This window comes from Lissotriton helveticus, chromosome 9 (assembly GCF_964261635.1).
Source record: "Lissotriton helveticus chromosome 9, aLisHel1.1, whole genome shotgun sequence".
Taxonomy (NCBI): domain Eukaryota; kingdom Metazoa; phylum Chordata; class Amphibia; order Caudata; family Salamandridae; genus Lissotriton; species Lissotriton helveticus.
In genome coordinates this window covers 232,168,219-232,182,389 of record NC_136070.1, presented here as the reverse complement: position 1 = coordinate 232,182,389, position 14,171 = coordinate 232,168,219, and the positions used below count along the sequence as shown (strand labels likewise).

Here is a 14,171-nt window from a genome sequence, read left to right as displayed (position 1 = left end):
ATATAGTAGTCAGTAGAAGTGAGTAGCATAATAGGATCGCAATCATGTAAAAATATAATAACAATAAACAATCATGTATCCAATTGATACAAAAGCGGTGCAGAGTCTCTGATCCAGCAACAATAGAGTTCAGGTGAACTTGGCCATAAGGATGGCTTTTACCTCTTTCTTGAACAATGCAGTGGAGGAGATAAGCCTCGTTTCCGGAGGGAGTGCATTCCAGATCCTGGGTGCCATTCCTGAGAAGGAGCGTTTGTATGTTTTTTCCTTCCGGAATCTACGAGGTTTCAGGAGTAGATTTTTTGTACTTCTATTGGATCTCGACCCTCCTGATATAGTCAACTTCTGATTGAGGTAGTTGGGTGACTTGTGGTGTACGGCCGAGTGTGTCATGACGGCAATTTTCAGCTGTATTCTGGCTTCAATAGGCAGCCATTCCAGGGATTTTAAGTCAGGGGATATGTGTGAATGTTTTCTTGAACCAGTAATGAGTCTCGCTGCAGCGTTCAAGGAGGCTCTTAGGGGTGCGGTTGTTGATAGGGGGAGTCCGCTGAGGGCCACAATTCCATAGTCTATGCAGGGGATGACTAGGGCTTCTACAGCAGTTTGGAAGTCCTTGGCTGGGAGGAAGGGTTTAAGTTTCCTCAAAGTGTTGATTTGGAAATTAGCTCCTTTCGTTGCTTTGCTAATGTGCTGCTGCATGTTGAGCTTGGCGTCAAGTGTGATGCCTAAGGATTTCGCAGATTCCACCATGATGGGTTGGACATTGAGCGCAGTTAGGTGACTTGGGTGATGGCAGTTTTCGCAGGAGGTGATATCAGAAGGAACTCAGTTTTCAGAGCATTTAGTTTGAGGTGATTATCGGCCAACCATGATTGGGTGTTTCTAAGTGTGGAGTTCAGAAGTTCGAAGTCTTCCGGGGATTGTAGCTTGAGGTAAAGTTGAGTGTCATCGGCGTACATATGGAAGTGTACATTAGATGCTTGGAGCAGGGTGGTGAGTGGTTCCATGACGAGGTTGAACAATGTGGGGGAAAGGGAAGATCCTTGTGGGACGCCTAAAGTTACAGGCACAGGTGAGGACAGCACGTTGTTGACCTTGAACTTCTGAGACCGGTTATGTAGGAAGGAGGTGAACCATTTGAGAACAGTCCCGGATAAACCCATTCGGGTACTTAGCAGCTCCAGTAGGTTCTCATGTTTGACCGTATCAAATGCTGAGGAGAGATCAAGAAGGATGAGGAGGCAGGAATCATTGCGATCCAAGATTTGGAGGGCGTCATCAATTATGTGCGTCATAGCCGTTTCCGTGCTGTGTTTTTCGCTCGGAAGCCTGATTGATGAGGGTTGAGGAGGTCAAACTGATCAATGTGTTTTGTCAGTTGGAGTTGTACACATTTTTCCAGCAGTTTGGCCAAGGTGGGGATATTGGTGATAGGGCGGTAATTGTTTAGGTCAGACGGGTCAGCTGTAGGTTTCTTGAGTATCGGCGTGACTTGCCCCACCTTGAGGGAGTCTGGGATGAGTCCTTGTTGAAGGGAGCTGTTAATGATTTTAGTCCAGAGTGGGAGGAGCAGGGGGGTGACGTCTTTTACAGCATTAGCAGGTAGGGGGTCTGTGAAGTGATTAGAGGGCTTCAAGGTGCCGAGCAGTTTGTGAATTGCTTCTTCAGAGTAGGTGTCGAAGGACGTCCATGATGCGTTGTTTTTAGGTTGAGTGGTATTCATGCTGATGGGGCTGGAGTATCGGCTTACATCATTGAGGAGATCACTTCTTATGTTGTCGGTCTTTAGCTTAAAGAAAGCAGAAAAGTCTTCACAGTGTGGAATATCGCTTGTTGTGCTGTTTGATTGTAAGGGTTGCATCTTGGTTTGAGTTTTGACTAGTTCGAACAGTTTTCTTGGTCGGTTTTTTGCTTGGTCTAGCTGGAGGCTGAAAAAGTCAGTTTTCGAGCGCTTGATTTTCCTAAAGTAGGCATTTCTCTTGTTCTTAAGCGTTTTAAGGTGCCGTGCTGAGGGGTCAGATCTCCAGGTGCGCTCTGCCAATCGCATATCACGCCTGTCTTCATTGAGTCTACCGTCATACCAAGGGTTCGAGTTCTTGGTGGAGACTCTCTTCAGTTGCAGTGGGGCGGCTTCGTTGATTATTGAGCTCATAGAATTGAGGTAGAGGTCGGTCAGTGATTGAACATCAGAGGCGCCCGAAGGGGGAAGGAGGAGACTGCAGGTGTGAGGAGGCAAGGAGTTGGGGTTAAGATTCTTCATGTCCCCTTTTCCAGATCTTGGGTTTGGTGGGTTGAGCCGGGTTAAGTTTAACTTTTTCGTTGATGAAGAAAATGATAATGTGGTGGTCTGACCAGTCACAGGGTTGGATCGCCCCCAGTTGGGTAGAGTTCTCTTTGGCAATGATAAGGTCAAGTATCGAGCCTTTGTCGTGTGTAGGGCTGTTGCATATTTGGGTGAGGTCAAGCGCATTAAGGAAGGTTTTGAGACTATTCACCACTGCGTCTTTCTGATCGTTCCAGTGGAGATTGAAGTCACCCAGGTAGATTTGAGTGATCTGCCGACCGGCGTTGGATGAGATCGTGTCCATGAGTTGTTGGGTGAAGGTGAGGTTGTCCCCAGGCGGGTGGTTGATGAGATGTAAAGCGCATACTGGTTTGCCCTCGCTGGAGATATCGAGGCAGAAGAGTTCACATGAAGTGAGGGAAGGGGAGGTGACTTTAGTAACGGAGAGGTTGCTCCTAAAAATGCATGCGATTCCCCCGCCCGTCTTGCCGGTCCTGTCGAGTCTAATGATGTGGTAGTTGGGGGGGACTAGTATGTCCATTATAGGTGTAGTAGCTTCAGTTAGCCACGTTTCAGTCAGAATGGCTAGGTCAAGATCCATTGTTATGATGAGATCCGCGATGTCGGAGGAGTGTCTAGGGGCCGATCTGCAGTTGAGTAGGATGCATTTAAGTCTGGGGGTGAGAAGGGTGGTCGAGTGTTCTAGGGGGACTTTTCTGAGGTTATTGGGGATGGAGGTTCTGTTGCTTAGAGTGGGGGGTCTAAGGGGATTTGTTAGAATTGTGGGTATGGGGAGGTGTGTGGTGGTTGTGTGTTTTAAGGGGCCTGGGCCAAAAGAGCGGAGGAGGGTGCATAAGTCGTGGTCCGAAAGGGATTTGAGGGTGCGCCGCGGGCGGTGGGTGTGATTGCGAGCGGGGATAGAGGGCCAACGCGGGGAGAATTGAATGCGTGGGTCTTTGGGGAGGGTGGGGGGCTTGTTGTGTGAGGAAGTGGTGGTAGGTCGTGGTTGTCTGGGGTGTGTGTAAAGAAGTTATTTGATGGTGTGGAGCTCTTCTTTGACTTGTGGGAGGGTGGATAAAATCATGTCCAGAGGTGGATTGGGGATGGTGTTGGGGATGAGAGGCGAGTGGTTGAGTAGGGAGCTGGAAAGGGAACTGGGTAGGGAGGGGGGATATGCTAGCGTTAGTGCAGGGCTCTGCGGTAATAGTGAGTGGGGTGGCATTCGATGGGTGAGAGAGTGTGTGGGCGAGGGGTGTGGGTGAGGTAGGGGGGAAGTAGGAGGCATAGGTGGGGGCGCTGGTGGGAGGCGGCGCAGGTGAGTTGAGGGATGAGTGAAGGCTGAAGACGGTGGGGGTGCAAGGAGGGTAGTGGGGGCTGAGAATGGGGGGGAGAGTGGAGGAGGTGTTAAGGTAAGGGAGGTGGTGTGCTCTGTGAGTCTAGTTGGGAGAGTGGGGAAGTGGGGAGTGAGTGAACTTTATGTTGTATGGGAGTGAGTGAATGTTATGAATGAACTGCCCTTTTCTTCGCATGACAGGACAAACTTCGCAAACAACTTCAAGGACAAACGATTTAGCAGTGGAGACAGACACTTCCCTGTAAAAAATGCAACCCTGCAAAACCAAAACTCTGCATTTACTAGGACACTCACTCCTAAGCCCAAAAGGGCACTTGGGGCATTTTAACTCATCTGACTCACTGGGGCCAAACTGAATGACTGATATTAAGGCACGGAAACGCTTTGCAAACGCGCTCACTTAAATGAAGTGGTGTAAGTTTTTTTTGTAAATGTGTATGTTTCAAAAATATAAACTGCACACAGAAATACTAGTATGATATACGCTTACCTGGTGGATTCAGTTGATGGGGTTGTTGTTCCATCCTAGAGGCTTGGTTATCTCTAGAAAATAAAAAAATATTACTAAGGTCAGATTCAGAGAAGCTTCACAATGAAAATTAAAGCACATTTAGCTGAACCAATGGATTTGGACGGCTATAACAAACTGGTCTCCGGTTGCAAGACCAAGTGAAAGACAACTTACACCCACCAATGCAACTGAAACGGATATCAGGACAGCAGTGCGTGTGATATGATGTAGAAGATAACAAATCAACAACCAATCTCTAACCAAGAAGAACAAAGTACACATTAACCAAGGTAATCGCCCAATATTTGCTTCTACATTGTCACACTTAATTGTGCCCATGTTTTGGATACTTCTGCCTGGGGCTAGCATCATCAATACCTGTAGAGAGAGTCATTACATTGCACAAGCTTGTCTGAGAAACAGCCTGAAAATGGCATATGAAAAGAAACCAAATTAATCCGATTCAAGGACCTCAGGAGTTGGATCCACATCACCTGTAAGGAAAATGTGTCTAAAAGTGTGTCCCAAACAACCCCCCCTTTGCTCCACAGAGTACTCGAAGGGCTGTTGTGGTCCCAGGGCTATTAACTGCATGACAGTCAGGCTTCCATTGGTGTGGGGACATCACATGAATACTGCAACTTGATGGAGAATCTGTGGGTCTAACTGTGCACCACATTGCTTCTTCAACAGCTCCAGGTGAACATCTAAATGTATACGGAAAACGCTCAAATCGACATGGAGCTGGAAAATAAAGATCAGCAGCAGTCAATATGCTCTCATGCTGAGACCATGTGTTTCACTGGATGAAAGTTTCCTCTACATGAATAAATGAATGAGTATGCAGGGGTTAGTCAAGGTAAGGGCAGAATCCAAACTAGACCCACTGCCTACAGACAAACCTCTGAGCCTAGGAAAGCCTACACCCACCTCAAAACAGAGGAACTGTTTACTCCCCAGGTCAAAGCTGTGATCAGGTGCTTTACTTGACAACTCTCAATGCTTTGAAAAATCCCCTCCCTCCTCATAAAGACCAATGGGTGAAGCCAACATGATCACCGGTCCTAGCCACAAGACTACTACAACATCGAGAGCAGGCTATCAAATAAATGTATCCATAAAGTTAAAAGATTCTAAGACCAGAGAGCTACATTGTGCCTCAACTACTACAAGTACAACCACACTAAAACTTCCTAATCACTTCACTGAACCACACAGAAATATATATATATATATATATATATATATATATATTATGTCCACTGCACAAGTCTGATTGGGTCAAAAGTTCAAGATAGCTTCATAAACTAACAACCCACTACAAGGCTAACAGGGAACCAAAGCTCCAAAACAGCACACTTCAATCAATGTGCATATGCCCTCTTAAAACATAGAGCAGCACCCTGGGAGTCAAGGGTACTAATCTGGGGAATGCACGAAACACTGATCGAAGGGCTAAAACTGAAAACAGTCCTTTCAGGAAAATCTTTAAAAAACAACTATCGACACTTGTCCTCAAGTGATTTCTAGAATGTAATGGTTGTGAATAAAGGTGGTCAGTGAGCGGTTCCAATTCACAACCCCCCTGGACTCCAACCCCTCGAAACCATCAAACACATAAACCACTACTACAACCCTTGAGTGCTGCAAAGAGGCCAAAGACCCCAGAGCTTAATAAAATGACTACATAAATGAGAGGAGTAACTAGCTTCACATCGCCACACAAGGATAGACACCAGACTGAGTTGAATGGACAAAAATATTTCCTCTGCAAAAAGTGGGAAAGACCCAAGTAGAAACTTTACATTCCAATTTCATGCTCCAGGTCCCATTGCGGAGAAATAAAATTAAATGGACAATACGGTGCTTATCCGTTCTCAAACCTACTTTGTACTCAATGAAGCCGAAGATTCAGACTCATCAAAGATCTTGAAAGGAAGGCTTTGATGAACTGTCAAAGCAGGAGAAATTGATTCTGAAACATAAGGACATTTTATTACATGGTTGTCATCAATCTGCGTCTCAATTCAGACAGAACTTCTAGTCAATAAATATTAACTATTTCTTACAAAAGGAAAGCAGCATTAGCACCAACTACAAAACATTTTGCATATAGTTCAAAGAATACCACACTGCCTAAGGAACAGAACATTTCAGGTAGATAAAATAACATCAATGCAGTAGAAACACAAGTATTAAGTAAAACATTTAGTTTGAATGTCCAAATGGCAAAAACACATTTTTGTCCTGGGACATGTCTACTTCAAAGTGGCATAATATAGCAATGATATAGCAGGATTTAAAATGAGAAACACTAAAGCATGGTTGGACCCCAAACTAGAAGCATTAAGATGTGTATATCTGTAAAACACTGGATAATCACAAGTTACTATTATACTAAAGTATGTAGTCCTTAAAGGAAAAATGTATCATTATATGTGGGCTGAAGATACTTTGAACATTTGCATCAACACGCTAGGACCTACAGCAGATTTCTTGCACCCAGAGGATTAAATGTGCTGTGAAGAGAACAGAGGTTCACACAGAACTCGTTTAAAAGAAAGAGAAGTATAGAGAACAGCAAAGTTACTGTAACTGGTATGATACATATATAACATTTCAAAGGTTCTAGTTCAACACAGTAGTACATTACAAAATAAATAACAAATACTGTTTCATAGATGTGCATAAGAGTGAAGGTGAGTGACCCTTGCGCAAGATTCCACTTCCAAAACGTGGGGAAACGTAGTGCAAAAATAACAAGGTGGTGTAATCGGTATACAAACAACTGCAAAATTATTATTGCACAAGTTACTACTTGTGTAACAATATATCTGTAAGAGACATTAGTTAGTGATAGATTCCTTACCTTAGAATATCCCCAGGCGTCAGACTGGACTCGGAAAGCTTTCGTCAACAGTACCCCTGTCCGTCAATAGGCGTCGTCGTACGGCTCCGCGTGCGTCGTTTTCGCCGAGATGACGTCACTGGAGTGACGCGCACTGGTCAGTTCTGTACACAACTTTCCGCGACAGGAACGCAGAGCCATCTAAGATACTGACCACTGGTGCATAGAAACTAGGGCCCGAAAGGATGACCTTAACCCTAGAAATCAGTTCACAGAACAGGGAGGATGGGTGGGGCGTTAAGGAATCATCACTAACTAATGTCTCTTACAGATACATCGTTACACAAGTAGTAACTTGTGCATCTGAAAGAGACACGTTAATAATAGATTCCTTACCTTAGAATAGATACCTCAGCAATACCAACCCCGGTGGTGGGTCTGCGAATAAGATTACACCAGAAAGTCACGGATAACAGAACCGCCAAAGAAGCCGTCCTTCCGGACCAGACTGTCAAGGCAATAATGCTTTGTAAAAGTGTGCGGTGAAACCCAAGTTACAGCCTGACAGATGTCTTGCAGGGGGACACCACGTCCCAATGCCGTAGTGGCTGCTGTTGCCCTGGTAGAATGGGCACGCAGCCCCACAGGAGGTTTCTTTTTAGCCATAGAATAACAGCCCTTAATACACAAGACGACCCAGCAGGAGACAGTTCTCTTGTGAACAGCCCGGCCTTTCTAGGAGCCTGCGTAGTCAACAAAGAGCTGGTCATCCACCCGGAATGCTTGTGTGCTGTTCAGGTAAAAGGAGAGCGCACATTTTGGGTCCAGATGGTGGGGCCTCTCTGCCTCTCTGGAAGGATGCGAAGGCAGAAAGAAAGTGGGCAAGGTGATAGTCTGCCCGATGTGAAAGGCAGTGACAACCTTTGGCAAGAAGGAAGGACAAGTGTGAAGCACAACCTTGTCCGGATGATCCGACAGAAAAGGAGGGTTACAAGAAAGAGCCTGAAGCTCACTCACTCTCCTGGCAGAGGTCATAGACACCAGGAAGGCAATTTTCAAAGTCAGAAGACGTAAGGGACAATTGTGAAGCGGCTCAAAGGGAGCGCACATGAGATAAGTCATGTCCGATGATAGGGACTGCCAGTGGGGCAGGTGATGGCGAATCTTGCCACCCACTGAATGCATATGCTGGTAAGGAGGCAGATTAGGAGGATTTAGAGGCTGCAGCTGCCAGGGAAGAGGGAATTAACCAGACTGCTAGTTGCCTGACCCACGAGGTCTGCGGGTACCGTGCCTTCGGCCACGCCAAGGCTGGGGAGCATGTGCGCCTCGGTCATAGTGAGGGAATTGGCACGGCTGGAAGTCCCTTCCATAGCATTGAAAGAAGCATAAGGCAGAATGAGGGTGGCATGGAAAGATCCAAGGACCTAGGACCAGTGGTAGAAGTGGACGGGGACGGAAGGGCACGGCGTGCCCCTACTTCTAAAAATAATTTCAGTCCGTTCCCCTACTTCTTACTTTACAAAAGCATCCCGGGACGGCAAGAATAGTCCTACTTAATAAAAAAACGATAACTTTTTTCTTTCAGTTTTCAGGGGCTGCTCGCACTACTCTGTTAAACTCCAGAGGAAGCAGCAGCCCCTCCCTGAGCTCGCACAGGCTGATGGCAGGCCCATTGTCATTCCGATGGAGGCTGATTAACTCCTTTCAAATGACAATGCGCCCGCCGTCTGCCATTAGCATGTCATGTGCCACAGAGATTGGAGTTAGTGATTACAGAGGAGCTTTCCCTGAAAGAGCGCTTCGATGCCTCGTTGGGGGCAGTAAGCACTATATAAATGCATTTTCAATACAATACAATGATTGTGTCATGTTACGTGAGAAGGCCTGAAAAAAATGCCTTTTCGGTGTATAGGGTTACTCAAGGAGACATTTTTTTTCACTACACTAACATTTTTTGCACTGTTCCTCAGGAAGGCAACCCAGTACAATCAAAAGAGACTGAGAAAACTATTTGTCTCAATTCCCTCTATGCTGACTTTGTTTGTCTGAGACTGCAATGGCTGCAGATCTGATTGAAATCGTTAAGCAGCGCAGATCACTATAGCTTTGTATCTCCTCGTAAAGGGCCTGTGTTCTGGGGAATCTCTCGTGGTGACGCTACAGTGGCTCTGACAATATGATCCCCCTTGACACCCATACGACCAACTTTTCATGACCTTCCATCACTCACAGCACAATTGAGGCAGGGCTTTAAGTGGGATGAAAAAACTGGGGGGCTCTCAAAGGGACGTGGAGATATAATTAAGGACGTGGCTTAAAACATCTATGCTAAAAATATGTGCCCAGCGTAATGTGCTGCCCGACTTGTATTTTGCTGCTTCTGTTATTTCCTCCACATATATAATACAACAAGAAACATTACACCTACAACTAGCCAGGACTATTGGCTTTGTCAAAGGTTGTTGGTTGGAAAAGATAAATATACTACATTCATACAACTATGGCTTTGTTGTATATAATATTGAAAAGGAAAAGTGACGGGCCAGGAGCAGTGACGGGTCACAAGAGGCAACAGGAAAGGAGAGGTGACTGGGCAGGAGAGGTATAACTGGGCAGGAGCGGTGAACGGGGCAGGAGCAGTGAACGGGGCAGGAGCAGTGAACGGGGCAGGAGCAGTGAACGGGGCAGGAGCAGTGAACGGGGCAGGAGCAGTGAACGGGGCAGGAGCAGTGACAGGCCAGGAGAAGTGTCGGGGCAGGAGTGGTGACGGCGCAGGAGTGGTGACGGGGCAGGAGAGGTGACGGGGCAGGAGAGGTGACGGGGCAGGAGAGGTGACGGGGCAGGAGAGGTGACGGGGCAGGAGAGGTGACTGGGAAGGAGAGGCAACAGGGCAGGAGAGGTGACTGGGCACAAGAAGTGATGAAGCATTAGAAGTAATGGGGCAAGAGCGGTGATTAGGCATGAGCAGGAGTGGTAACGGGCAGGAGCGGTGAACGGACAGGAGAAGTAAATGGGGCAGGAGCAGTGAACGGGGCAGGAGGAGTGAACGGGGCAGGAGCAGTGAACGGGGCAGGAGCAGTGAACGGGGCAGGTGGAGTGAACGGGGAAGGTGGAGTGAACGGGGCTGGAGGAGTGAACGGGGCAAGAGAAGTGAACGGGGCAGGAGGAGTGATGGGCAGGAGAGGTGACGGGCAGGAGAAGTGACGAAGCATTAGAAGTAATGGGGCAAGAGCGGTGATTAGGCATGAGCAGGAGTGGTAACGGGCAGGAGCGGTGAACGGACAGGAGAAGTAAATGGGGCAGGAGCAGTGAACGGGGCAGGAGGAGTGAACGGGGCAGGAGCAGTGAACGGGGCAGGAGCAGTGAACGGGGCAGGTGGAGTGAACGGGGAAGGAGGAGTGAACGGGGCAAGAGAAGTGAACGGGGCAGGAGGAGTGAACGGGGCAGGAGCAGTGAACGGGGCAGGAGCAGTGACATTAACACCTTAACTGCGGCAGCAATTTCGCCGCGGTTCGGGCGTTCTGATGAGGGGGCAGGGCCGCGTCCGCCAACAGACGTGCGCAGCACTACAAATGTAGTGCTTGCGACGTCCGTTGGCCGACGGCAGCATCGAAAGGGTTAAGGTGACATGTTGTTCCTGCTTATATTTCACACACTTTACATAAACCTGTATTCCCTATAAGTGTTTGCTTTTTCCTGAATTAAACCTCAAATAAACATGTTTATCCATTGTTTTAATTAAATAACGCTATAAGCTGTAACTTGTCAGTGAAATGCTAAACGTACAAAAAATTGGTATGTTTTGCTATTTCTAGCCACACCCCTGACCGGCCCACTGATTCAATTTTCGGTTATTCCCGCCCCCTGATTCCCCACCCACAGTTCCCCTACTTTTTATTTCCCACTTCGACCACTGCCTAGGACTAGCTGTAGCCCAACAGTTCTTTAAGTGCTCCAGCACCGAATCCGCCTGGTCTCCGAAGAGACGGGTGCCATCAAAGGACATGTCCATAAGAGGATTGGACAACCCCAGAATAGCCAGTCATCCTCAGTGTCCCACAGACATGCAATGTTCACAGACCACAATGCCAGGCTGTCGGATGAAAACATCTTCACCAGCTGTTTGGATTCCCTATCCAAACCCTCCCTATCCGGGGGAGCGGTAGGGAGTGCGCCTTGGGAAGTTCAGGCTTGGACCACCAAGCTCTCTGGGGTAAGGCAGTTTGAGTCCCCTGGGACGGGGTGGCAGGCGATTACCCTATTCAGAAGAAGGCCAAGTCCCAAAAAGGACATCAGTGAGGGCGTCATTGAAAGGGAGAAGCGGTTCTGAAGGGAGGACTCCCGATTGCAGCACCTCTGGCAAGACATTAGTCTTGACTGCCACAGAGGGCAACTGAAGGTTGAGCACCTCAGCCGCCCGCATCACCATTGTATAAGAAGATCACTCCTTCGTAGCCAAGGTAGGTGGAGAAAGCATACCAGTACCTGGAGAAGCATCCAGACCACTGGCTTCACTCAGTTCTTCAGACAAGTCCATCTTAGGATTTCTTCATATCGCTGGCATTCCTCGAGGTCCAGTGATCTCTCCAATTCCTCCCAGAGTCCTGACCGAAGGGAATTGGCCTCAAGCTCCGATCTAGGAGTACATGCTACTGACGGCAATGGATACAGCGTCAGTTTCCATATCCGACTCAGGGATCAGAATGGGGCTGGAGCCGGGAGCGTTGGCATTGGTGCCAGAGCCGGGTAGAGTTGAGATGGTACGACCGGTCCAGATCCTTAGGGTCTGACTGGAGCCAGGAACCAGCAAGCGGCACGGAACCAGATAATGCCCCCAAAGGTACACCGCAGGGGGCGAACTGCCAAAATATGAGGTGCATGGCCTCATAAAATTTTTTTTTTTATTTGGGCGGGGGTCGCTGCGGCTCTCGGAAAGTCGGGGTGGCACAGAGTCAGCCAAGGCACAGGCACTACTGCGGAGCCAGGCCTTGAATGTTGATACTCCCTCATCTAGTCAGCCGACAAACGTGAACAAGTTGAAGACCTCTTCGACATTTTCTTTTGACAAGGCTGACCCAAATGTCAGGAGGATTTTAAGTGGGATGAGGATCATGGACTCTGCAACCGCCCCGGGACCTTCTCCTCACCGGCAAGCCACCATGGCATGAGGGACAGCTCCTGCAAGGTCTTAGGATTCATGGCACGACAGTCGGAGGACGACTTTGGGTCGTGGTCATGATTAAGACACCAAGGCATACAAGATGCAGATTAGTCACAGACATCGGTCCAGTCAAACAGTGACTGAGGGGTAGGTCTTCTCCGGATCAGTGCTGGCTGGCCTAGGTGGTGCCTATATAGGTCTAACAGATGTCACTTCCAGTGTAGATGACACAGGCGATACACAGGGAGCCAAACACCACCTCCTGGGGCGTAAGAGTACTGCTCAAGAAAAATCTTCAGGATCCAGTCTGACGCCTTGGAAGGTCAAAGGTAAGGAATCTGTGGCTAGAAGTCCCTATTAGATGCATGTGTAATCAATCATGCATGAAGTTCGATAAAAAAGAATAACTATGGTGAACCGAACTGTCAAAACGTTGACATTAGGTTCGTTTTAACCTGTCAAACTAAATTTGTGATTTACATTATTGAATGCCCATGTTGTGGAAAAGTAAATTTTGTCATGTTCTGTGTCACTACGTGTCATCCATCATATATTATGTGTGCATGACCAATATGCATATGTTATTCCCCATGTCCGATTCAAGACGCAATTATAGTTGTGTCCTCCTCTAGTATGCCAGTTTCCAGTCCCCGTGAATACTACGAATATCAGGCTTATGTAAAGTTATGTTGCCACGTTTCTCAGTGTGCACGTTATTTCATTATAAAGTCCCCGTTTCCAGGCCTCAACAGGGCCCGGACATCAGATTCAGCTCCTGTCTCCTGAGCCTCGCTGAGGAGCGATACAGCCCCCACCTGTATCCTCGACCTTTCACTTACTTCCTGCCTCGCAGTGCCCGGTGCAGCCTGGCTCTGCCTCTGAGTCTGCCAAGACTATGTTATGATTCCAGCTATCAGTTTAGTCCTCCTTCTCTGCATTCCTAAGCTACTGAACTGCATCAATAGTTTCCGTCATTGTCTAGCCTATGCGGCTCCATGTTAAGAGAAATACTGTATTTAATGGTCATTTAATATTCTTCATCACGCACTACATGTAGAATAAATGCATGCTCCAGTCTTAGAGTCAGTTAGCTTTTTCCCTCATGACTTCTAGTTTATATCAACATGTTCCCTAAACATCAGATACTAGATAGGGTTTAGGTACATGTCGCTCCGACCCTCCAGACTTCAGTCTCTGCTCCTAGCACAGAGTTCATAGCCCCCAGCTTCTCCTCGTAACACGTCATTGCCAGTTTGCGCGCACCACCAGGTTAGAGGTCCCGGCTCCTTAGGTAGCCCCCTCCATGGTTTCCGCCCCATTCAAGACATATTCTGTTACGTTCGCATCACATGTCTGAGTTACGCCTTCTTTATCCCTTATCTTTCGCGACTGCTACGCATCACCGCTTCTGCTCCACCCACTGCTACGCCTACTGCAATGTAATGCTATGTGTTTGCGCTATGTATATATGCTCATGTATTGTTATTAAAAGTTAGCGCGCTCATTCCAGACCCAGCCCCAGCAGCTGCTGGGCCCTATCATCCTATTCCTATGCAGGTTGTCCTGTTCCTGTCCTTATGCTGTATTAAACCTGCAAAACTCCCACTACCTCGAATCTTGACTCTTATTTATTGAGCTATCTGTTATTCATTCATTCATTCAAAAATAGATCCGGTATTATTTATTTATATACCACATAATGGCGCCCGAATAGGGACTTGCCCTTTCCCCACGCGTCGGTGAAGCCACGCCGACCCCCTGACCCTCTGCAGTCGTGACGGAACTCTTCTGCGCAGTGGCAGATATTTCTGCTCAAGTATCCCTCAGGCCCACGGAGGAGACGGAGGAGGCGGTCCAGCATCCAGACGAGACGGTGGAGGAACGCGGCGAGTCCCGACCAGAGCCCAAGCCAAGAGTCCAAGGTCCGAGGTATCCGGAGGTCCACCCGTAACTGAAGTCCGAAGTCCGAAGTTCGTCGTCATCGTCGTAGCAGTCCAGTCCAGTCCG

At 47.8% G+C, this 14,171-nt stretch overlaps 1 protein-coding gene across 2 annotated transcripts in view; it reads right to left on the bottom strand.

Moving 5' to 3' along the window:
* Positions 1-14,171, bottom strand: part of BUB1B (BUB1 mitotic checkpoint serine/threonine kinase B) — a 317,125-nt gene that overhangs the window by 145,847 nt on the left and 157,107 nt on the right. For both annotated transcript variants that reach the window (XM_078659779.1, XM_078659780.1), the window contains exons 15-16: positions 6,040-6,127; positions 4,132-4,184 (exon numbers count right to left, since the gene is read on the bottom strand). In XM_078659779.1, coding sequence (XP_078515905.1) covers positions 4,132-4,184; positions 6,040-6,127 — 141 coding nt within the window. The remainder of the gene's footprint in view (positions 1-4,131; positions 4,185-6,039; positions 6,128-14,171) is intronic.